General features: G+C 37.8%; 1 protein-coding gene across 1 annotated transcript in view; it reads left to right on the top strand.

Moving 5' to 3' along the window:
* The window catches only part of TDP1 (tyrosyl-DNA phosphodiesterase 1), a 35,872-nt gene that overhangs the window by 1,643 nt on the left and 7,930 nt on the right, over positions 1-26,299 (top strand). Inside the window, exons 3-14 of the mRNA XM_063160131.1 lie at positions 766-809; positions 1,442-1,497; positions 3,398-3,494; positions 4,574-4,608; positions 5,702-5,794; positions 7,298-7,462; positions 9,011-9,089; positions 11,884-12,063; positions 12,816-12,864; positions 14,393-14,459; positions 19,314-19,421; positions 20,929-21,031. Coding sequence (XP_063016201.1) covers positions 766-809; positions 1,442-1,497; positions 3,398-3,494; positions 4,574-4,608; positions 5,702-5,794; positions 7,298-7,462; positions 9,011-9,089; positions 11,884-12,063; positions 12,816-12,864; positions 14,393-14,459; positions 19,314-19,421; positions 20,929-21,031 — 1,076 coding nt within the window. The remainder of the gene's footprint in view (positions 1-765; positions 810-1,441; positions 1,498-3,397; positions 3,495-4,573; positions 4,609-5,701; positions 5,795-7,297; positions 7,463-9,010; positions 9,090-11,883; positions 12,064-12,815; positions 12,865-14,392; positions 14,460-19,313; positions 19,422-20,928; positions 21,032-26,299) is intronic.

Here is a 26,299-nt window from a genome sequence, read left to right as displayed (position 1 = left end):
GGTGCATAACTCTCTGAGTAGTTGTTTGCGCTTGCCTTTGTGCTACTGAGTAGTTTGAACCTAGTAATTCACTATTATTAGGTGAAGTACTTCTGAAATTCTGTGTCTGGGGTTCATGGATCTGTTTAAATTCAGGTGGGAGAGAGCTGTCTATCAGTTAATATGGAGTGGAGTCTTTGGTGTACAATACGGATGCCTCAGGAATGCTCTGTTAGTTGTTGTTTGATGTAAGGGGGAAAGAGCTTTCTGCACCTGTAAACATCCCTGTAGTTAGAAATAAAATCTTATGCATCACAAGACGAAATCAAAACAAGTATTGATAAGAGAGTTGTGTACAGTTTCCTATGTTAATGTGATTGAGCTATGGATACACGTATCCCACAATCAGTCTGCAGCAGATAAATAGGCATTAGCTATGCCCTTATTGCTGCTACTCTGCCACAGTTCTTCAAGCTCACTTGATAAGGGAGAGAGCAATTTTAATATCCCTTTCTCAATATGATGTTGGACTTTTTCCTAATCAGCTTTTAAAACTTGTTTTTTGCTTTAAGAGGATTATTAATTTTTCCAAGCATATGATCCTAAATGATTCACAGGAGAGTCAATGACTTGAAATACTTGGAACAATAAACTTGTGAATGCCTCTGTTACACCAGGTCTATGAACAATCTGGCCCTTGTACTGTGGTAGTTATCAAGCTGTTCAAGATGCTATATGTTTACTTGAAGTCTTTTTTATTTATTTATGCTTTAATATTTTTAATAGATATTTTGTCTCCTCTTTTTGGAACTCTCATATCTTCTGCCCAGGTGAGTTTCCTGTTTGTCAAGCTGATTTCTCTTGCTTGTTTCACTACATTAATCTTAAATTTGGTAATCCATGCCTGAGCCATGTAGCTGATATTAAATGTTTCCAAATGTTGAACAATTTATTGAAATATAAACACCATCCTATGTTCTGCTGTAGAATTTAGGCAATTATAAAACTGCTTTCTCCTGTTTTTGAGGAAAGTGCAACTGAGAAGCATGTATTTATGTTAATATAAATGAGGTTTTTTTAAAGAAAGAATGCCTTGCAATCTAGGAATAATGTCTTTGTTATTGCCTAGAAGTTTTGCTATCATTCACGATATAAACACATGGCAAAGAGATGATCCTTGAACCTAAGCTTTTACATTATGTGCATGTGATTCTATTTTCCCTGGATAGTAAATTTTATGAGCACTAATGCACACTTTTGAGTAACTTAAATTCAGTCTTTAGTTGTTAAAGAGGAATGAAAGAAAGGATATAAAAGTCAAAAATACACCTGTTTTTAGAATATGCTACATATGGGGTAAATACTTACGTGTGATTAACATAAAAAGCTTTTTTGCTGTAGTTCATTGGTATAGCTGTTTTTTTCTTTTTAATGAGTCTGTTTTCTTTTTCTTACATACAAGTTTAACTACTGTATAGATGTGGGATGGCTTGTAAGACAGTACCCGCAGGAATTCAGGTATGTTTATTTTACAGAGGTGAAATGATGACATTTCCAGATAATTTCTGTTCATACAAGGTTCTGTTATAAGTGAATGATAAACACTTCTTTGCACTGCAGATGATTGTGACCAATTTGATATGCACAGACTCTTAGTGTTCTTTCTTCTCTCATTCCACAGCTGTAGTTCTCTGATTTCTTGACTGTTTTCTAGACTGGAAAATAGTTAGAGTTCAGGATAGCTGGTTTCTGATTGTTATTAGTTCACACTGAGGAGGTCCCACTGTGGGCCTCAATGAGATGGCAGTAGATGACCTGTAAAGATGGAACAAGAAGCTTTTTGCCATACAGTTCACTGAGTCAAGAGCCAGATAGTGCAAGAGAAAGGAGAGAATGTAGGAAGGGCACAAGAAAACTGTGTGGCAAGGATCAGGATGGTTGCATGGATAGGATATAGTAAGTTGATGGGTATTGTCATGAAAGCAGTTCTTGTTTGCTTGAAATTCCTTTCTGATAATTGCAAACTCCTGCAGATGAAGTGAGCATATAATGTGCCTTTTTTTTTTGTTTTGCTGGAAGTGCAGTAGAACCAGAGTTCACAGAATCACAGAGTGGATAAGGTTGGAAGGGACCACATTGGGTTGAGCAGCACACCATTCCTTGTGGGATCCTCCACTACGTGTCAGAAAGCTGTCATCAATGCTTTCAAGGAGCTCCCTGTACTGTTTGTTTTGCTGTGTTGCTTCTCCAGCACACATCAGGGTAGTTAGTCCCCCACAAGAGCCTGGGTCTGAGGCTGCTTGTACTGCTGCTGTAGAAGGCCTCATCCCCTTAGCCCTGCTGAGTAGATGGCAGCAGCAAACACCAAGTGTCACTCTTACTCATCTGCTTTTTTATCCTAACCCCTGGCATCTTGATTGATATGTTCCAAGTGTTGCCTCATGTAGAGGACAGCTCCACTACTGCACCTTCCTGTCTTTCCTAAACAGCATGTAGCCCTTCATGGCAATATTCCAGTTGTGTGAGCTATCCCACCATGTCTCTGTAATTGCAATGGATCAAAGCCCTGTGAGTGCACACAGCTCTCCAGTTCTGCCTGTTTGTGCCCTGTACCATGGTGTGCTTTATAGAAATATTTGAGTGTGCCAGTATCCCAGTGGGGATGCAAAGGGATGCCCCATAGTCCTGTCTTGTAGTTATGCATTTAACTGCTTGTACTCTGTGCAGTTAGCTCCACCCTGTCCCATCATTCCCTGTAGCTGGCAGGAGAGAACACAATTTGTGCTCCAGTTGTCCCAAGGCCTTGAGGTCCCTCTCGCTTGTCTGCAGTCTTCATGGGACTTTGTGGGTACTCATTTGAAAAACCCATAAATACTCAGTGGGCTGAGTTTGCTTGGTGGTCCAGTCTCTTACCTGACACACACCTCCCTATGGATTAGATCTGGTTGGCAGGACCAGAAGTTTACTTTTAGGAAGTGAACACCAAATTAGTGCCAGAATAGACCCTCTCCTTTTCCCTATCAATGTTCCACCTTCTCTGTAGATAATAATTACTAAATTGTCTTAGGTCCACATTGTGTATATTGGTGCTTTTGAGAGCTTACATTTGTCTGTTCGAGCTCTAGGGAGAGTTTCTTTCATGATCTTGTATAAAAGTTTTTATTTTGGTGCCTGCTTTACTCCACACTTCCTGTTTCCCTTTTTTTTTTTTTTGTTACAATTTTCCAGTGTCTATTCTTTAGAGATTCTATTGTAGTTACTTGTATTTTGAATTAGTTAAAAAGGCATATTGATTTCAGTGCCATCTTTCTGCTGGACTGTCAGATTTAGGGGCCAGATACCATAGCTACATGAAGGAATGGTTTAGGCTAATTGCTGATTCACTTGATGTTTTAATGGTAATCTCCTTTTGTTTAAGGAAGAAGCCATTGCTGATAGTTCATGGTGAGAGGAGAGAATCCAAAGCTGAACTAATTGCACAAGCACGGCCTTATGAGAATATTAGCTTTTGCCAGGTAATTAACATTTGTATCATCCTTTAGTTGAAGTTAAGCCATATCTTACACTCAGAGTCTTGTTACTGATGAAAAGACACCTTATGTGGGGAGGTTTTTGTTACACTTTGAGGAATATCCAGGATACCAGGACCATAGGAACATGCTAGCAGTGATCTTGGTCACATGTGATTATGGTAGGTTTCACCCCAAAAGTTTGTACAGAACAGCTGCCCACAGAAATGTCACAGGGCTCACAGAAGAGCTGGTCACCTTCTCCACTAACATGTTGCATTCAAATTCTTAAAGTGGCTGAAAAGGAAGCATTATTTTTGTGTGAAACCCAAAACTTAGTCCTAGTGTCACTATAATCTTAAATCTCATCAAAGAGTTATTATTTCCCAAATACATTTTACACAAGAAAATGCTGATACATATAATTTCTGTGATACTGTTAAAATTGCTGTCAGCATGCCTCCTGGCAGGTGCCATTTTATCTCTGATGTTCTGTTCCTTGTTTTGCTGTCCCTAAGTGGTGAAGCCATTGGCTTCATCCTGGGGGAGGATGTGGCTATGGCAATTTTCCAGTGTTTCAGGATTTTGCCAGGTGAAGTATATTAATGATCCTGGGAACACTATGCACTTTGTTAGTAGGAGAATGATCTTGGAATTTTCTTCTCTTTGAAACAGTCTGGTAATCCTGAGTTTCTTGTTGAATGTGAACCCAGTACTACTGGTGTTCAACAGTGGGGAAGCATCCCCTCCCTTGACCTGCTGGCAGCACTCCTCCTAATGCAGGCCAGGACCCTGTTAGTCATCTTTCATGCAGGGGCACATTGCTGGCTTCTGTTCCATGTCCAGCAGGAATCTTCAGTTATTTTCTGCTGACTATTTCTGAAAATGCTGCTAGTAAAAGAGGTACAAATTCTGGAACAGTTCCAGCATTACCATCTGAAATCTAGCTTGTGGAAAGTGCATTAGAAATATGGAGAAGGAAGATAATGTATTTTGTGGTCTGTCCACTAGAGAGCAGTGAAATTAAACAAAATAAGAAGCAATGCACAATAGCAATTTTTAATGATCAACCTTGAATTTTGTAGGCTAAACTGGATATTGCATTTGGAACTCACCACACGTAAGTAACACCATGAAGCAGAAAAGTCTGCAGTAAAACTGGATTCCATAGGAATTGTTGAGTCTTAAAGCTTCCATAAGCATCTTCTATTTAGAGATGACAGGGTTGTTCTAGTTTAATGAGACAAGTTAGCTATTTGAGTACAAATGAGATGTGGAGGTTAAACAGTTGAAGTTGAACTGGTCTGACAGGTGGACTGCAGGTCCTGGCTCTTAACTCATGCCTTAATACCAAAACTGTAATGCAAACTTGTTCAGTCAGAGGCAAGACTGACACAACACTGATTTACTGATCATGTTTTTCAGTTCATATGGAGGATCTGAAAATAACTAGCAAATCTGGGGGTCTTCTCAAGAAAAAAACTTGAATTGGATATAATAGAAGTGTCTCAAAGCGAATTTTGTAGATGGAAATCTACAGAAAGTAACAGATCTTATGTTTTAGCAAAGATCAGTTGAGTTCAGTTTGAGTTTCAGATCTCATCCTTTGGGATCACATGGATATGCTGCCTTTACACAGCTATTGAAGACTTGGATATGAAAATCTGACCAATTTTTTTACAAAAGATAGAAATGTGTATGTTTATCTCAGTTACTAGTTTTAAAATTTCGTTGTGCTGTAGCTTAAGAGTTATGATAAATAAATAGCTTTTTTGCCATCACAATGTTTAGCTGTAAACATACCCACTTTTAAGGTAAAAGTCAGTTAAAGAGAAAGTAACTATGTTTTTTAATAAATTCAGTAATAAGTAAAGGCCTTTCAGTGTTCCTTAGTTCTTTTTCTGATTATCTGCAAAGAGGTAAGTGTCTAAAGAGCTGTGCAAATATCAGAAGTGTTCTGCAAATATTCACTTTGTTGTGGGTAATTAGTTGCATGAGATGTTAAGCTGTACTCTGGGATAAAATATATGGGGATAGTCTAATGACTGCCATGTGAGCTTGCGATGCACATGGATTGAAGTCATAAGTGCTTGCATGATGCAGAACAGGTCTTTGAAAATAATTATCTTGGAGCCTTTTAATGAATTGCTAATTTATCTCCTATCATCAGTGTTCTTGAAATAAATGAAGAGTTATAAATCTTTTTTTAAAAGGAAAATGATGTTGTTGCTGTATGAAGAAGGTCTTCGAGTTGTGATACATACATCCAATCTTATTGCTGATGATTGGCACCAGAAAACTCAGGGGTAAGCAACAATCCCTAGTAGGTGAATGTTTAATACTTTCCATAGGTGTTTGCTCCTGCTGGAGATGGGATATTAGATGATCTAGTGTTGCAAGCCTTTACATTCTTAACATAGAGCTATTCTAAAAAAATTTAAAAATTGGACTTAAAATGCTGGTAGCTGTCTGGGTCTGAACTTTTCTTGCTTCCTCCTGTAAACAAAACTATGTTCCTAGTAGGCTGATGGCTTAAAAGCAATCTGACTGAGACAAAATTTTATCATGCTGTGCTGTCTCTTTATGAAAAAACTTTTAGCTATAAAGCACCATTTATATACATTTGAAGCAGCTATTTAAAACTTGCCTTAATACTTAACACTTAAGAATAATGTGGATGTGCAAATGTTCTGCTTTTGTTGTGACTGTATCTAGAATGTAGTCTGATAAATGTTGGGCATTATTGGCTCTGTAATACAGTAGATGACCTAATCTTCACACAGTATCCTTTCCTGGGAAGGAATTTTTTTCCTGTCTTATTTTTTGACAGAAGTCTGTAAACTTAATGACCAACCTAGGACATAGTTTGGCAAGCACAAAAACCAGGATGAAGTGGCATGTTCATATAAGGGTCCTCAAACTCTTCAGTTTTTTGGCTATTTTATGGGAGCATTTTTTTAGTTAGATGACCGCAATAAATCAGGGTATAAAATTTCTTCGAACTAATAGAAAGTTGTTTTTCAGAGGTTACTGTCACTTTGACATCCATTTTGCTGCCATTAAATATGGCAGGGTTTTGAGACTTTACTTGTCTGAGACACGCTCCTTGAGTGGCAGAAATAGACAGTGATTTTTTTTGCCTTTAAATCTTATGAGTGGCTTTAGTATCTTATGGCAGTTAGCTTTTCAGAAAGCTGAGAAGGCATGAAAATACCTACTGGGACACTTAGCAAGTTCCCCTACTTGTGAAATATGAGAAATAGTTTTCTTTTTTAGCTTTTGCAGACTGCAGTGTTATGCAGGATCACATACATTATGTTATGGTGGTTCTGAATTTCAATGGGTAGTATCAGCACATTGTAAAGTTGATAATGCAGAATCATTGGGTCCTATGGCTGCAGTAATGTGTGAGTGGAAAGAAATACTAAATGTTTTCCCTGGTGGTCTCTATCCTATTTTATTCTGATGAAGGTTCTTGAGAGACAATTTATTATTGTGGGCTACTCTTCAAATATGTAAACCTTTCAGATGCTTTAACTGGTGATTTTCTAGGCAGTTGCACAAACCAGTAGTTTAGCAGAACATATTGCAGTGTTCTATTCCTGTAGAAAATGTTGATGAAAGAACTGATGGTTGCTAAGTCTGAGCCTGACCAGTTAGTAGAGACATTTATAGTTAGTATCACAATGAATCTTTCAAGTACTTGTTTAGGATCTTCAAATGTGTTTTATTCCCATAGTAAACCCACGTGTTATTAATGCATGGTGTGCTTGTTTATATGCCTGATTTTTATTTTTTTTTCTTTTAAGAATATGGTTAAGCCCTTTATATCCAAGGCTACCTGAGGGAGCATCTGGTGGTGAATCTGCAACTAATTTTAAATCTGACCTAATAAGTTATTTGGCAGCTTACAATTCTCCTGCACTCAAGGAATGGATAGATCTGATTCAAGAACATGATTTATCAGAAACAAGGTATATATAATCTTAAGGTAACTTGCACTGTGGGTTTTTTCTTTTTTTTCTAGAAATTAAATATTGGTGTTAGGATCTGTTAGACCTCGTGTTTATTTTGTAAGGTAATCTTGTTTCAGGCTGGAGTGTTCATACATGACTCTATGTGGTTTTAAAAAATTTCTTTTGTGTAGATTATGTCAAGTAGACCAACTTCTACTTTTATAAGCATGCATTTTAAAAGAAGAAAGGTACACCAGCAGCAACTTTACAGAGGGTACCTATGAAGTAATAAGGACTTGGTTTCATTTGAGCCAGTCTGGCTCAAGTATTTACTCTAGTAATATTACCAGTGGAAAAAAAACTGTGTTGTATAGAGTTTGTCATGTAAGAGATCATGTAAGCAAAGGTTACTGGAATGAGGATTTTATTCAGAACAGGCTTCTGTTGGTAAGGCAGAGTTTAATCAACATATATATCTGTAGAATTTTGGATTGGTTTTGGTGGGCAGTGTTGTGCCTAACTGGTCTTGGAATAGTTTTCTTTAATATCACATTGCTGATATTACTTTAAAATAATTCAGGATGCTTAATTCATGTCTAATAAGTAGTTGCACTTAAATATGAGCATTCACTTCAGAAGGTGTAAAGCTCCCTGGCAACTTAATTACTGTTTTATAATTTGAACAAGAATTGTTGAAAAGAAAAGCTGAAAATGGTTACATACTGCAGTGGTAATGAAGACTGAAACCTTGTCTAGTTTATACATTAAGAAGTGCTTTTATCTTTACTTGGAGTCTTAAAAGATTGGAGGGGGCAAAAAAAAAGTGTGTACTTTATAATCAGGTGAGCTAACAGCTGCTCTGATTGCATTGATCATCAGCATGAGTTTAAACAGACGAGTTGAGCCCTAGCTCAACTAGCTAGTGATATGCATGTGGTAGGAAAGTCACTTGTTAGAATAAGGATTGCCATTTGATGTGTGGTAGGGGGCATTCAGTCATCAAGAAAATTAGGCATGAGATGTATACAGTAGGGAACAGCAGCTTAAAGCTGCTTGTTGTGACTTCAGGCAGGTCTCTTCCCTCTTTTCTGGGTAAAGTCAAATAGGGTACCAAACCCATTATTAGGAAGTGTTGAAAAAGCTGTACTTTGCATCTGAACTATTAGGTGCCCAAATGAAAACTCATACCTGAATCTGCTGATTTGGATGTAGCAGTAGATTGGCTTTACTCAAAATTACGTGCCCAGTTTGGGACAAATGAGCTGTTTGTGTGTATTGCCAGCGTTATCTGTCTTCTGCATTTTTGCACACTGAAAAAGATCTAGCTCTTGTCTCTGCTGTAGAACAGCCTGGTGATGTATGACAGCCATACAGGAGGTTGATAATAAATTATACAGCTGAAATTCCACTTTTCTTTGTATTATGAATCCCATGAGAGATATTACATATTTCTGGTTGCACTTGAGTGTTCAGTCTTACTGGTAAGTTTTTCTTAAATATCTTGCTACTTTAAAACCAAAGCACTTGAGATCTACAAAAATCTGATGGCTTTTTTTCTGTTTTTAGAGTGTTTCTGCTTGGTTCTACCCCTGGACGATATCAAGGCAGTGATAAAGAAAAGTGGGGCCATTTTAGGCTCAGAAAGGTACCAAAACTGTAACTTTTATTGTTAATATTCTTTAAAATATAAATAGAATTTTGGACAGAATTCTTCAGTTCCATCCAATTTTTCCAGCTGTCATCAGTCTTTTAATACATTGTTACAGTTAAAGTTAGCAATAACATATGTAGGCTTGCAACTTGGAATTTAACTTAATCTGTCTACTGATGAAAAATACAATAAAAAATACTTTTATGAGTACATTAGTAATAAAAAGAGACTAACGAGGATCTCCCATCATTTATTGGATGCAGGGAGAGACATAGTGACAAATGATGAGGCAAAGGCTGAGGTACTTGATGCCTTCTTTGCCTTTGTCTTAAACAGCAGGACCTGTTCTCCATGTGTCCAGCTCCTCAAGCTGGAAGACAAGGACAGAGAGTGGAATGAAACCCCCATAACCCAAGGGGAACTGGTCAGTGACCTGCTGCAACACTGAAATGGACACAAGTCCATGGGACCAAATGGGATCCACTGAGGGAGCTGGCAGAAGTGCTCATTGAGCCACTTTCAGTCATTTATCAGGTGTTCTGGCTAACTGGGGATACTCAGGGCATCAGGCCCAATCAGCATGAGTATGAAGGCAGATCCTGCTTGGCTAACCTGATCTCCTTCTGTGGCAGCTTGGTGGGTCAGGGCAAGGCTGTGGATGTTGTCTACCTGAATGTCAGTGAAGCCTTCATACAGAATTCTCCTGAGAAACTGGCTGCTCCTGGTCTGGATGGGTGCACTCATTGCTGGGTAGAAAATTGGTTAGATGGCAGATATCAGAGTGGTGAATGGAATTACATCCAGCTGGCAGACAGTCATAAGTGGTGTTCCCCAGGGCTCCTTATTGAGCCCACCAAGGTGGAGGGGAGTGTTGATCTGCTGGAGGCTAGGAAGGTTCTCCAGAGGGATCTGGACAGGCTGGATTGATGAATGGAGGCCAACTGTGTGAGATTCAACAAGACTGCATGCCAGGTTCTGTATTTGAGTCACAGCAGCCCCATGCAGTGCAACAGGCTGAGGCAGAGTGTCTGGAAAGTTGTCTGGTGGAAAAGGACCTGGGAGTGCTGGTTGACAACAGGTGGACACGAGCCAGTGTGTGGCCAAGAAGGCCAGTGGCATCCTGGCCAGTGTCAGCAGTAGTCTGACCAACAGGACAGTGATTTTCCCCTGTACTGAGCACTGGTGAGGCCACACCTCGAGTGCTGTGTTTTGGACCTCTTCTCACAAGAACACTGAGGTGCCTGGAGTGTGTCCAGAGAAGGGCAGCAGAGCTGGTGAAGGGTCTGGACCATGGTGCTGGAGAAGCAGCTCAGGGAGTTGGAGGTGTTCAGCCTGGAGAAGAAGGGCTCAGGAAGACCTTATTGCTCTTCAGAGCTACTTGAAAGGGGGTTGTAGCTGAGGGGGGTTGGTTTCTTCTCCCCAGGAACAAGTGATAGGACAAGAGGAAATGGCCTCAGGTTGTGCCAGGGGAGATAAAGTTTGGATATTAAGAAAAATTCCTTCAAAGTCTGTCAAGTATTGGAACAGGCTGCCCAGGGAAATGTTGGGGTCACCATCCTTGAAGATATTTAACAGATGTGCAGATGTGGGATTTAGGGATATGGTTGGGGTGAATGTGACAGTATTATGTTAATAGTTGAACTCTCTTGCCTTTAGAGGTCTTATGTTTATTTAGGTGAGCTATAATGGTAAATCTTCAAGATTGCATATATCAAGTTTGCAGGGTCCCTTCTTGTTTGGCTTGGCCCCTTTTTTTGTGGGTTTTTTTTTTTTTGGGGGGGGGGTTTGTTTTTCAGAATTTGATGAGGTGTTTCATGTCATCTATTAAATTCTTCTCATAATTGAAGAATTTTAACCTGCACCTCTTGCTGAAATGGCATTATTTCAAATACTGTCATGAATTTTATATGAAAATCTAATGCTGTCTGTGGCAAACTTCTGTGACATACAGAATATTTATGTATCATATTGCTTTTCAACATGAGGTTACTCTTGTGGACATCCCTTTGCTCATTAAGAGCTTGTCCTTTCTGGTACACTTTGTCTGAGGTTTTTTGCCTATTTAGACATAGAATGAAGAAAAAATAAAACAGAAAAAGCTAGTAAGGGAAAAAGATGATCTTGTGGCAGATGTTTCTGTGATTTAAAAATGTTTTTAGTGACAATGCAGGTAGACCTGATGATACTAACATTGATGACTGAAGCCATTAGATGGTGTGTTTTCTCTAGAGTGGGGTAAAGGTGGCAACTACATACAATTTAGTATCTGTCTGTATAAATCTGTTTTTAATGTGACTTTAAATTCCATTCACAGCTGAAGAACTCCTCTAAAAGGATCATTTCAGTTTTCTCTTCAATTGTTCTTTTTTCCCCTCTTATTGTAGACTTCCATTGTAGCTGAGTGTCATGGCTTTAGGATACAAGAGGAATTTTATGGCCAACAACCACCAAATATGAAAAATATTTAGTTTTATTTGTTGGAACTTCTGAAGTTAATGTTTCATGTTTTTAGAAAGAGTTGCTAACATTCTTTTCACCCATTATTTAATGGGTGGCTTTGGTGCTTTTGGATAAAACTTGTGATGTTTAATCTTCTCTTGAAGTGAGTTTATTTGGAAAGCCCGATGATTTTTTTTTTATTGCAACGTTAAATATGTAGTATGAATGTTAATCTCCTTCATTATCAGAAGTAAATTACAGAGGATTTATTATATCAAAAGTGATATGAAGCTGATGAAGGTATTCTGTGTGTGTTGAGGTCTAACAGTGTTTTAATTCTCCTCACCAGCTTCTGAAGGAGCACGCTGTGCCAATCCCAGAGTCGTGGCCTCTTGTTGGACAGTTCTCAAGCATTGGTTCCATGGGAGCTGATGGGTCCAAGTGGCTGTGCTCAGAGTTCCAGGACAGCCTGGTGGCTGCAGGCAGCAGTGTGACAGCTTTCCGTAAATGTGATGTCCCAATTCATCTGGTATGTCTTTGAGGTGCTGGTGACCTTTATTTAACACTAAATCATTTGTTTTGGAAATCTTAGTCATTGCTTTGCTTTTAACTTTTGGAAGACAGTAATGGAGTTTTGATCATGAAATTATATATATGCTACTTAAAGCCATTTAGTTGTATGTGGTTTGCTATAAAAATGTACCACAATTTCCATCTGCATGACACTAGATTTATGTCATCTCATTAAAATTATCTTCTCATTCTACAGCTTGTCTTTCATTGGGTTTTGTAGATGCAGCTGTTTTTTCCTGCTGAGATGTAGCTGAATCCTTAGTCATTAATACCTGTGGTTATTAGCTGAATTAAGGGGAGAAGTAGAAAAGTTTGTAGCAGGAGTTTGTTAAATCAAGGAAATATGATGGTCAAGCTATGCCTTTGCCATGTGCTAATCCCCTGCATACTCATATCTCGTATTTGAGGTGTGAGACTAAAATATAAAATAATGTTAAGAACTAACTTTGCTGTGGAAGTGGCTGAAGCAGATTACTTGAGACTTCCTAGCTAATTTTGGTTAGCTCTGTAAGAGTGGTAAAAATATTAGACTTTCTGTGTTACTGGCACAATTGTAGTTGTAAGCTGCAGTGTAATTTTATTACTTCAAAGAAATGAAGCTTTTAATATTTTTTTCCTCAAGTTTTCTTTAAAGTGTTTTTGAAAATTAACAGCTTGTCTATTCAGAGCTGTGTTATTAAAGTTACTTTTTGTTCTATCTCCATGAAGGTTTATCCTACTGTGAACAATGTGAGGCAAAGTCTAGAAGGCTATCCTGGTAAGCAGATGAATCCCCATTTATGTGCTTTTTGTGGTCATAATGTCCTGCAAAATCACTTCAGTGGTTGATGTTAAATGAACATGAAGTTCTCATCTTGCTGATAATGTGATAGAATAGGTGGCAGTAGAATCTTTCTGCTTTTGCTGGAGCTCTGACTTCTGTTGAGATGGAATAGAAAAGGTTTTGTGGGCATTGGTTTGTAACGTTTGTCTGTCCTAGCCATGTTCATATGTCACTGCATAGGAAATCAACAGCTCCTGTCCACTGCTCTTACTCCAGTCATAATTTCATTTTGGCAGAAAATTCATGTTTGAGTGTGTCAAATTCTTCTGTTTTGATTGCAGTGTTATTCTGCACATCAGATAGAATGGAGGCTAAAGTGTTATTGGTCTTTCTTTTTTAATATTGTATATACAACTGTTTTGTTCATTATTGCCATGTTTATTTTCATTAAGTCATATTTGTAAAAGCATGGCCCTAGCCAACCTCAAACAGGAACGAGTACTGTTCCTATTGCAAGCTATATAGGATAGCTATGCTCCTATACATGACTAGCTTTTGAATTTTAGCAGCTGGTGGGTTTTGATCATGGAGCTAGCATGAATGTTTTCAGCAGTTTTTGTCTTTCCTCTGGTTAGTGTTTGGACATACATAGAAGTTGCAGCCAGAGAATTTATAGGCATAGAGTGGGGAGAAAGAGAAGTGTTCTGAAGGTTTATTCTGATTTCTTATTATTTTTCTTTTAATTCTGTTAATAAAGTTTTCTTTATACCCTTTAAAGTTTGACCTACTTTGCTCTCTTCCTAGTTCTTTTCTCACAGTAGCAAATGAGTAAATAATTCTAGAGGGTGAGACCCACAACACTTGGTGAATTACATGACTCTGTGTTTGTGCAAGTGAACAGTTCTTTAGACTCCTGCAGTTAGTGCATTCCTGAGAACAGTAAAGCTTTTGTAATGAGTTCATTTTGTGTCTTCTAGGACATGTTGAATACAGTAGGCTTTGCATAATGCTTTTACTACACAACACTAATATAATTCTGTATGCCTGGCTGATTCTTCTTAAATCCATTTCAAGAAATCACAACATGCATTAGCCAAAGGCCAAATCAATACAAATATAATTTTATCATAGAAGTTCTTTTTAAAATAACATTGTTTGGGATTTGGAAGGTTTATTTTTTCTTCTGAAAGCTGCTTGATTTATTTCCTCTATTTTGTATGGGTAGTGATTCCAATCTGTTGATGTCAAGTAGTATCATATAAAAAAACTATCCATAGTTCTCCCTGTATACAGTTTCTGATTTTCCTAGTGTAAATACGCTGTGTAATGTTTAAGAACTTGCTAAATTATAAGAATGGAAAGAACTCCAGCAAGTATATACCATTTTATACTACTGGAGCACTTAACAATTTCCTGAAAGTAACTCATGAAGGTAGGACAGATAGCTTATTCCCCAAGATATTTGCTGCTTTTAGAATGTCTTCCAGAAAATAAATGTACATGTTCTGCTTTTTTCCTTAAGCTGGTGGCTCACTTCCTTACAGTATACAGACAGCACAGAAACAGCTGTGGTTGCATTCCTATTTTCAGTAAGTAGAACTCAATTCTTTGTTGGTTTTTTTTTTTTTAATTCAGATTGTATGTTTAAAGTTACAGTGCTATAATGTTTGAGTGTTTAAGCAAATAAGTGGAAGTGGTTACAAGTATGATATTCCTAAACTCCTTAAAATAAAGGCCTTAAGTTGCTTATCTGCTGTGTCTTCTCTCCAAAAGTTGGTAGAAAACATGCTGTTCATCTAGAAAAATTATAATTTTGTTGTTGGGATAATGTTGCTACTGGATTTCGGGTTCTGTAAGCTTTTATATAATGTTCCCTTCTCTGAACAGGAATGATGTTACTCCTTTTTTTTTTTCCCTAAACTTCCAGCTGTATTTCACTTTCCCCACTTGTGCCTCTGTATTAATGGGATTTCAACTGAGCCACAAGAGGACTAGAAAGGCTTTTTTTGGTGGTTGCTTTATTTTTTTCTTGTAAGTACAGCAGTCCTGCTGCAAACATTCTCAGTCCCTTGTGGCAAAATCTTTTGTTAAAGATGCCTGACATTTTCTCTTAAAAATTTCTATTTCCATATGCTGCTAGTTGTGCCAAATTCTAACAGTCTGACACATTCCATGCCAGATGTCTCCCTCAGGCTGAATTGTTAAAAACTTATGCATGTTTAGAGAACAATGGAGAAAGTTGTTTTGCAAAGATCAAAAATAAAATTAATAGAACTTGTAACCTCTTACAAGACCACAACTTCCCATTCCTTTCATCAGAAACTGTTAACTCTTCTGGACAGAAGTTGCTCTGGTAAGAAAATTTTGTTGCTTCTGGTAAGAAGTAGGATTGTGTTCAGTTGGGTGTATGCTCAGGGGACTGAAGTAGAATTGATTGTGGCAGAGAGCATCTTTCATTCTAGAGTGAAGGTGATTGCTGTTGTGAACCTTGCTGGTCAATGTCTAAGGAATGGAACTCAGGCAGAAAGCATGTGAGGCTCTGTCTCCTGCCTTTAAACTGTGTCCTCTGAATACAGTCAGCAAAGGAAGAAAGCTGCAATCAACTTGAAGCTTTCGAGTTTGTTCAGTCATGATTCAAAAAGCAAAATACTCATCAATCTGGAGGTGTTTGTGCAGTCTTAATTTGGCTTCTGTCATCATACCTCATGAGAATCTTACTAGAAAACAGACGTAACCATTTTTCAGTTAGTCTCTTATTTAATACACAGAATGTTACTTAATAATGATATAATTCATTTATTTATTCCTTTTCAATGAGAAAATGCCCACCTAGCTGTCTCTTGGACATAGAGGGACCCGCTCTGGCAGCAGAAGGGCTGTTTGAGGTTCAGCTGTGGAACTGGCTGCAGATGGCAGTGGCCCTGCAGAATTGCTCTGTAGTGACTGCCCAGGTGCAGCCCTTACCCTGCCATAATGCAGCACAGGAGCCTTGAGCAGAGCCTGCAGGTAAACTCTTACCACAGGGCAGGAGGCAGACTGCACCTTTGTATCTGTGGAACCTGGGACAACCAGAAAACAGCAGATTTCACTAGGTGTAAATGTAAGATGAGCTGTTTGAAAGACTTGCTATAATGCAAATCTTAGGGCAGTGGAGGGATTAGAGGAATTTAGCAAATACTTCTTCAAACTGGAAAATAGTATGAAACCAGCAGGAAATTAGGGATTCTACCAAAGCTGCAAGGAAAAAACCCCAAATCTTTTATGCTTACAGTAAAGGAAAATTAATAACTCCTTTTTGCAAGTAGGGAGAGATTAATGGAGTTGGAAGATGGGTGTCCTGCAGCCTCTCAACTGAAGAGGCAGGATGTCTGCCCCAGACTTTTTACAATGTCTGTGGGCTGATTTTCTCTCTCCTGCCAGTTGAGTGTGTTTAACCTATAATACAGCTCAGAACTTTAATTTTTTTTTAAATAGTGTGACTAAACTTAATATTGCTTTTACTTTTCTGATTGTAGCAAATGATGACTAGACTGCTTTGTTAGATTAGCTACTGTGTAAACAGAGTAATTTGCAGAGTTTTCTCTCTGGTATTATTGCTTGTTTTCCCTTCCAGTATTACTAATTTATGAGGACAGATTTGTAATTATTAATAATTTTTGTTAATTGCTGCTTTCAAAACATTTGATCAGCTTTAATAGTATTGTATTTTAACATTCCTTTTAGTTTATTTGCTTTTAATATGGTGTGCCTTATGTTTGTGCAGTTACTTTGTCAAATATTGATTTTCAAAGAGTGGAATTCTTGGTTGGAAAAGAATTTGTTTGACATATGCCTGACAAGTCCACGATGATTGTTGTATTAGAGCTTTGCATGTTCTGTAGATTTATAAAGTTTTGAATAATTTTTGAGTTTTCTTCTCAGTTTGCAGAAGTACAGTGTTGTTCCCCTAAAATCATAAAAGATGAGAGACAGAGATCATAAGTGTTCTCTTAGGTTGAAACTAATGATAGGAGGTGTTTTAGTTTCTCTCAAGCCTTGTTGCCAGTATCTTAAGATAGAAAATTCTTTCAGTATTTGAAGTAAGAGAACTAAATGCTTCAAGAGGTGGTGTTGTAGAAAATTAGTTATCCCTGTCTCTGTTTATGAATTGGATATGTCTGTGCAGTTCAGTTTCCAGGATTTTGTGGTGGCTTAGTCCTGGCCTGCAGCTCTGCACCACAAAGCCACTTACTTGGGCTCCCCCACCCTCCTTCCTACCCCCCTAGTGGGATAGGGGAGAGAATCCTAAGAGTAAAATGGGAAAACTTGTGGGTTGAAATAAAGACAGTGTGTTAATTAATCAAAAGCTACTCATAAAAGCAAATCAAAATTAGTTAGTTTACCCCACCCTGGGCAGGCAGGTATTCAGTCATCCCCAGGAAGGTAGTTCTCTATTGTGCCTAGTGGTTGCTTGGGCAGATAAAGGCCATCACTCTGAATGACCTCCCCATCACCATCTTTTCCCTCAGCTTCATGTGCTGAGCATAATGGTGCATGGTCTGGAATATCCCTTTGCTCAGCTGTCCTGCCTGTGTCCCCTCCCAGACTATTTACTGGGGTGGTGTGAGAGGCAGAAAAGGCTGCGTGTGACACCTGAAATATCTGTGTTTGTGCTGTTTCTAGTACAAATCCAAACATAGCCCCATACATACTAGCCAGCATGAAGAAAATTAACTCTATCCCGGCCAAAACTGGCATTCATTTTCCCCTTTTAATCCTTACATGTTTGTGCTGTCCTGCTAGGGAAAACATGGCCAAAATGTATTTTCCCCTTTCTGATTTTAACTTTCTAAAATAAGTTTCAATCATTTTAGATGAAACCAAACTGCAGTTAGAGTACTGCAGGTAATAGATAGAAATGGTATTACTCTTGCTAAGGCACACTATTTGTATCTGTCTTAAGATAAGGAGGCAGAAAGGCAGTAGACTGAGATAGGAGCTCAGAATAACTGCAGTCAGTGGTGAGGGGAGGAGTTAGTCCCAGGGCAAAGCAGTGAGGTAAATCTAAAGAAAATAAATTTTAAATTCCCAGTTCTACTTATTTTTCCTGTTTTTCGTTTTTACAATTTTATTGGAATTACCTAAGTATTTTTGTGCCGTGAACTTAAAGATGCTTGTCAGTTGTGAGAGAAAAGCTATTAACCAGGGTGGTTGAGTCATGATTCAGCCTTACAATTTGTATGTATGGAAAGTGTGGAGTTTGTAGGGGAAGACAAGTTTAGTCAGCTAATTCTGTATCATATATATCTTCATCTGTCCTATAGAAAGAGAATTTGATGTGGCTTGCATCAAAATATAAAGAAGTCTAGTTTACATCAAATGTGCAGAGTGTTTCAGCTCTTGCTGCTTAAGAGTACAGGACCAGTTCTCAGAGGTCTTTTTTCCTTGATCAGGGTTGTTAAAGTAATTAGGTCCTCACCCATGAAGTTCAAAGCCTCTTAATTTTAAGTGCACTGTATTGTAAGTGTTAGTCCTGAAAGTCAACCTAGGTAATAATTCCAGCCCTTCCAAGTCAGTCTGCTCAGGCTTTTAGAGGAACACCGTGCGCTTAAGTTTTTCAGAGTTAATTGATTCTTTTGGATTTGCTAATTAGAATAGAATGCTATGCTAGGGAAGCAGGATTGTGACAACTGAAATTGGAGTCTTCCTTCAAGTCTGTGGAAAGAAATGTCTCTGGGAAGGTGTGTTAAGCTTTCTTCCTAAATTTGGACGAGAACTAACAGCTATGAACATAAAGTGCTTCTTAATGTGGCTGCATACTTTCAGTTATGTACATACATTTACTGCTTGCTTACACTTTAGTACTGTAACATTGATGCTGAAGCAATCCAGCAATGGCTTGTTTTTTTAATCTAGTTTTTTTATATGCACATAGATATGACCTCTATTCTCTTAAACCCTCAAATTTCTCAATAGCTTAGAGGCACTGAAGGGGGAAGAGGAAGAGTAGCGGCAACAATCTACCAGTTGCTCCCTGCCTTTGTCATGGATAATAAATTGTAGTAAACTCAGGATTCTGTGGGGTTTAGTTTGGTGCCAAACTCGGTTGCTTGAAGTCATAACCATTGATAGTCTTCAAAGAACGTGTATTGTCCAGAAGTTTAGACTTTGTTCCAGATAGCACTCAAAGAACTGAGAGATGGAAAAAACTTGTTAGGAGAACCTGGCACACTGAGGAGAATATCTCTCTGGGCTGGTTTTAAGGAAAAAAACCCTTGCCCTTCTGACTTCTAGTAGAATTGTTAACAGTTCAGTTAAATGTAGTATTTTAAGATTTTCTCTAGAAGTAAGTATCGAGTGTGACAAGTATATGTAGTGTTCATGAAATCATGGTGCTGTCATATGGTATATTTTAGACCTGAAAATAAAACCATGTATGAAAAGAGTTCCTTTTGCTTTTCTAGCAAGTGGTCAGCAGAAGTCACGGGTCGAACTCATGCCATGCCTCACATTAAGACTTACATGAGACTCTCTCCTGACTTCCAGAAGATTGCTTGGTTCTTGGTAACAAGGTAAACATCTAACCAGTACAGCTCTCACTTTAGAACTTTATATATGGGGGGTTTTTTGTCAGCTGCAGGCCCAGGTGAGTTACTTCCATAACCCACATAATACTTCAAATAGCAATATGAATTTTTGTCCATATTTAATGTTTCTCCATTGCATTGTCCCATTTGAGGCTGCAGATTGAAATTATTACATCAGAAACAGTTGATAATCACACTAAAATCTTGTCTGAGTTGTGACTGCCAGTTCTGGGGTTCAACACCAACTAAAGTGATAAATATTTTAAATTTGGGTTAAGTTTCTTAAAGATATGGTGTGCTATAGTATGAATGTGCTGGTTTCTACAAAACAGAGTTTGGGTTAGCTGAAGTTGTACTTGGGCTGCCCTACTGTAATAAAACATAGAATTTGGAATCTGATCTCTTGTCAGATTGAGTTGCTTAGCAGTCTGCCTAGAAGTACAAGCTTTATATTTCTGTTGTTTAGTTGTTAAAAAAGCCATAAGAGAAAGCAAGAATTTCTTGACTTGAAGGGAGAATGTCTTGTAAATGAAAAATACAGATATGTTTCAGTTTTTATGCAACCCTATATTTGACAGATTATGATCTGTCCTTACTCTTAAATGCTCAGTTACTTTAATATTTCTTTCTCTTTATATTTAATCTCTTTAAATTTCATCATTCATAGATACTGTTGCTTGCAGTAGTGGTAATGATTAGTTTAAATCTGATGCTCACTCCATCTAATACAGAAATTCATGGTTGCTTTATTTTCTTCTCATGTTTCTTCTGCTCCACCATTTGCTGTTATCAAACAGTATCCAGTATGTCCATCAGTTGAAGCATAAGGTGTAAATTTCATATTGTGCTGTAGAAGTAGATTTTGACAACAGAATTGCATATATTTTTGACTCCCAAATTGGTCTCCTTTGTAGTAGATACTGATGAAAGATTAAATACAGCATGGTGCTGAATAACAAATTGAAACAAAACCTCTTTGTATTTGTTATCGTAAAACCTCTTAAGTATTTATTATCATAAATAGATCCAAGAACAAAATGCCAAGAGCAAAAGATAGTGTTTAACACTCTATAGTAAAATGTAAAATGCAAATCCACTCTGTACTGAAGGTATTGTAGCTAGTCCTAACTGAGGTAGCCTTTAATCTGCTTAAGTCATCAAATTGAAGCTATTTACCAGTACCAAATTCCTTTCTGAAATGTGCAGAGAAGATTCAAAAGGCTGAATTTGTCTTGTAGATCTGTATGACAGAAATAGGCTTGTATAATTATCCACATGTGTTGTATGAATGCCTTTCTACATATTGTCTCTGTTGCTCCCACTGTGCTGTAAAAATAACAACAAGGAATAACAACCAAGTCCCTTTTTGTGAGAAGACTATTCTGATTGAATTTAAGTTCTCCTGCTAGAAGGACATTGTTAGGCTATGTTCTTTAAACATTTTCTGCATTGAAGATTGTGCCTCACTAAAATGCTTTGTTTCTCTTCATAGTGCCAATCTATCTAAAGCAGCCTGGGGAGCTCTGGAGAAAAATGGCAGCCAGCTGATGATCCGTTCCTACGAACTTGGAGTTCTTTTCTTGCCTTCAGCATTTGTAAGTCCATGGTTCAAGCACAAATCCTGAGATATCATGAAAATCTGCAAATAGTTAGGAATACAAGCATGACTGAATAATCTGATCAGTAGGTTCTGTATTTCCAGATAAAGTTAATAGGAAATCAAATTTGTATTCATAGTCTTGTTTTCCTACACAGCAGGTATGGATTTGGTATTATGGCTTTTTTCCTCTTACTCACAGGCAATATTTTGAAATTGTAACATATACCTAAATGTTATTGGAAAGGATGATCAAATCTCTTATTTTGTGCTTTTTAAAACTGGCCTTTGAGTGCATATTCACATTAATGTAAGGTGTGTTTGTGTTGTAACTTGAGAAATGATTGCTAATCTTGCCCCAGTCGCTGTTCTTGGTCATTCTCTGAAATGCATTTGCAGTCACGTGACTCTCTCTTAACATCAAGTTCCTTATTGATCTACATTTGCTGGTTTTTAGCCCTCTATGAAATCCTGTGCTAGAAAGTCCTTAATTACACATTGTATTTAAGAAAAAAGCTTCCCTTCTTTGTTTAGATTGGGTTTTGTCTGTTATCTGATGGGAGGAGATGCAAGATGTGGCTGATTCCTCCTTCTCTCTGATGAGCTGACAGTACCAAAATGTTCTCAACAGCAGTTAGTCTGTGATCACAAACCATTCAGACTTCTTCCTGTGTGAAATTTCTTCTTTCCAGGGAAGACCACTGCAATTTTCTGTGAAAAAGTATTTGTATGCTAAAAGTCCTTAGAAATATTTTGCTGATAAAGAGTATTTATTTCCTAGATAATATTCACAGATGATCACATAATGTTCTGTCATTTCTACTGATTAGTAATGTAGTCCCAAATGAATATATACTAATATTATGGAATTGTAAAAATGTTTGCCTACCCTAACTGGATAATTGTAGTCTCCTGAGATTGCATATTAAGATTGATGGTTTCTGAGTTCAGCTAAAGAATTCCTGTATCTCAATCTTGACATTTATAATGAGTTTGCATAGTAGTGAGGTCTCTGATATCATGAACCTTAGAGATGCTTTTCTCCAGCATGGTTTAGGGGAAGAAAATGTGTTTATCAGAGAGCTTCTTATAGCAGGAAGCATTGATTTTTATATCAATAAGCTCTAAAAAAGGAAACACCATTTGTGTAAACAACTGTTAATAACAGAATAATGAAGCACTGGGCAAACAAAGCTGTGCAAAAATTTTAACAGCAACTGACCTGAAAGGGATAAATTAATGTTCTTGGGAGTTGGGTACTCCAGTTTCCAGTTGGCTGTCTCTAGGTGTTGCCAGGCAAGGAGTCTATGGTACTGGTGTATTTGTACCTAGTAAATTAAGGGGTTTGTATAAACATAACTGATCACCAGATGACACAGTCATGTAACTTTCTAATAATAACTTTCTCAGCATGTCTTTGTAGGAGAGGTGCTCCAGCCTTCTGATGATCTTTGTGGCCCTTCTGTGGGCTTGCTATAACAGGTCCATGCTGGGTGAAATTATAATGGCCAGGCATTCATGTAGTAGTTTGTCCCTGCATATTTCACGACTTAGAGGCCTATTCTGTGAGCATCTCTTGTCTGCTCTTAAATATCTGTAGGCTTTTGGCAGTCACAGTCTGCTCTGGCTGAGTTCCACAATGTAATAATGTCACATGAGGCGGTTCTGAAAGTTACTCATTTGAAGGTTTTTTTTCCTTGCACTGAAAGATGCAAGACCCATGTGATCCCTAATCATCCTTTTCATGCCTCTCTTTCCAGACACCTTTATCTTTGTCTAGAATGATGAGTTCTTATCCTGCTCAGTTGTTCCTAGGGGGGAGATTTTTTGATCACTTTTATTTTTCTCAATATTTTTTTTCCCCTCTGTATCATTTGGGTTGGGAGGGTGGTAAGTAGAGGGACAAAGGTTGTACTTAAAATGCAAATATGATTCTAGAGAAACAGATCCAGATATAAAACTATTACATAATGGTGTTCTCAGGGTTCTCCTCCCTGGGTCTGTTTGGCCGCTGTATTTTTACAAAGTGGTGTGTAACGGGTTAGCTAACCATGGTGTGAATACAGTGCTTTCTCTCTACAGCCTTCGCCTCCCTTGTCTTTGTCTTTCTTATAGAAAGCTCCTATGCTTTTTTATAATTTCTACAGCTTTTAGATGGCTGTACTAAAACCTGTCAGTGTGTTCAAGATAATCTTATGTTTGGGTTTCAGACTTCTCAGAGCATAACTTAATTGAAGCTTATTTAAAACTTGCAAGAATATAGAACAGTATGTATTTTGGAAGAGAATACTTAGTTCTTCTCCCAGTTTCCTACATATTGATAATTAATTGTGGAGACTGTCAACCAGAAGAGGTCACCTGATTATCACATGTTTGTGATATCCCACAATGTATGTGGGAGCAAAGCAGGGAGAGACACTGCAGCTGCTTTCCTTTCTTCCCTGAGAAGTGTGTGCCTGCAGAGACCCTTGGTAACAAGGAGGTAGTCAGACAAATACTGATACTGGGCTTATGTACGTGCAGTCATCTGATACTCAAGTTGCACTGCTTAGTTTATGAATTTCTTATGCACATGCCCTGCAGTTAGCTGCATAAAAAGTGCTTCTTTGATAACTTGTCTGCTTGTCACACTGGTTCATTGTGGTTTTAGAGTGCTATGTGGTGGGGTAGTTTTAAGTGAAGATAGCAGAGAACTTGGAATAGACTAAATTTTTTAGAAACAGAAATGCTTGTTCACAGCTAAAGCTATGCAAAATATAAACTACATGAAGTGCTTTGAAACATAACTGAGCTTTCCTAGGCCTCAAGGGACTCACCATGCTCTAGCTATCAGAATGCTGATTTAATGCTGCCAGTTTCTGATAGTTCTGTTTCTTTAGGTTATTTCATGCAGTATTATCACAAAGTTCATGACAAGTATTCTGGTAGAAGTTAAGACTTGGCATCATAGAATCATTTAGGCTGGGAAAAGGCCTTTAAGATCATATGATCCAATCCAATTAAAATATTCCTGGCTGTGATGGAAGTTGAACCCATGTCCCAGAAAAGACTGGAGCCTTAATCCAGCACCTGGGACTACCTGGCCACACTACCCTGGTGTATTTGCATAGCACACACTTCATGTCACTTCTCTTAAGAACTCCTCTAGCTCTGCAGTTTGTGCCTTCTATTTTCTGCTGAATACAAATTTGGAAGTGGGTCGTTCCTCACTTGCTATCAGCTGACTGCCAGCTTTTGTCTTTTTTTAAAATGCTTCCAAAATTATACTTTGAGGTTGGGTCTTGGTCTGGTGTGCTAATACAGACTCTCTGAAATATGTTGAATGGTTGTTCCCAATATAGCAACAGCTGTTATCATTTACAGTTTTAGTGTTTAGGGAAAAATCAGCTGATGCTGGCATTAGATCACAAGCTTCTGTTCAGTAAAAAATAATGTTTATTATAAGTAAGATTGTCCTGTGTTTGAACTACATTTCCCTTTCCATCTCCATTTCTCACCTCCTACATCCACACTCTCTCTTTTTCAACTTGCTCTTTCAGCTGCTGGGGATTCCTTTCCAGAGGCTGAGATAAAGTATATCTTTAACAGGTAAAACATTCAGTGAGAATGCAATGACCAAAAAGTATGGAGTTCTGGGAAGCATATTCCAGTAATTATTTTGTTTGAAAAATCTTGGAAGTGACTAATGGAAAGCCTTTTAAGTAAATGGTTCTTCCTCACAGCTTCTGTGTCTGATAAGATGCTAAGATAATTTGAGCTTGACTTGTAAAATAGTATAAAAATTTGTGAAATACTTAAATCTTTTTAGAGGTTTCATAAATATGATACTGGCTCTGTCAGCTTTTAGAAAGACAAGCTCAGAAAAATATAACAGATGCTATTAAACAGGAAACCTACCCATAATTGCCTACCTAGTGCTATCAAATCCTGTAATTATATCTAGATAATCAAACTCAGACAACTAACAACAATATTTCAGATTCTGAAGTGCTGTATTTGATGTTGAATACTCACTGGAGTGAAGTGCTGTTTTGTACTTGACTCTGGGTCTGGTTGTGTGAACTGGATTAGAGATAAGCCAGGCATTAGCATGTGATTTTCAGAACTGAACTGCCTAAATTTCTTCTGCATTTGAATAACTGATCCAGGCACCTTCTGTCATAGCTCAACTTAGAGCAGAACCAAAATCAAGCTGGTTAAGCTCTTTGACTGTAACATCAACTTCCAAGGCAATGTCATACCACTTTCTTCTTTGGTTTCTCTAGTTTTAGATGAAGTCTTTCATCCCATGTAAAATGGAGTGGGAGTAGGAAAGCTAATAGTGTAAGTAAACAAAGATTTTGTATCTAGACTTCAAGATGCTAAGCCTCACTTTAAGTGTTCACAGAACTGCCACAAGGTTTTCAAATTCCAGTATTAAAGACACCCAGACACATATGTTCCAAACCAAGAACCTTCAGCTTTAGATACCTGAGTTTGTCACTGTTGGCTTCCTATTAAATAAATAAATAATTCTTCTGGTACAGTTGGATAAAGCTCTCTTTGGAATAATTGTGCCCAGTGTTGAGGAAGGTTTTGCTGTGTATTCTGCTGGCCTGATGAGCCTGGCCCCTGTAGTTTGTTTGCATCCTTAATTCTTTGCTGCTGAAACCAGCAAGTTTTTAAGTAGTTTTGCCAAAAATGACTATGTTTCTGTTAGTGGCATTGGAAACATCAATCCCGTAATCATCCAGTGGGATAATAGTTGTCTCCTGTTAAAAATTACTTCAGTAGGATCAAAATTCTGTAATGGTATCAGTCTTAATTCCCACTTCAGTATGGCTAGCAATTCTTACCTTTATCTTGTGATCTCTTTTTTTATAGCCTGCAGTCTGCTTTGTGTTTGGGGCAAAAAAAACCATGCAAAAACTGGAAGACACTATTTTAAGAGCTGTTAAACTTCCTTTTCCCATTTTTCCCAGTGTCTGCTTTTTCAATGTATGATGCTAAGCTACTAATAGAAGCCCTATAAGCACCTAAAGTTTTAAAAGTACAAAAAAAATTCTTTCCCAATTGAGATATGTATTTATCAGCATTTCAAAATGTATTGCTGTAAGCAGCAGTCAAAGAGCAAAATAAAGCTGCTGAGGGAAAAATTCTGACAGAATAGAATATGGCTGAGGAAAATTTATAAGTCAGACAAAATTATTTTCTGCAAGGTCCTGCTGGTTTGTTTTTTGGAAACAGCAGTGAGAGCTGTCAACATTCAGGAAATGCTCAAAACAGA

Source organism: Melospiza melodia, chromosome 6 (genome assembly GCF_035770615.1).
Source record: "Melospiza melodia melodia isolate bMelMel2 chromosome 6, bMelMel2.pri, whole genome shotgun sequence".
In the NCBI taxonomy this organism is placed as follows: domain Eukaryota; kingdom Metazoa; phylum Chordata; class Aves; order Passeriformes; family Passerellidae; genus Melospiza; species Melospiza melodia.
This window is presented reverse-complemented; position numbering and strand designations above follow the sequence as displayed.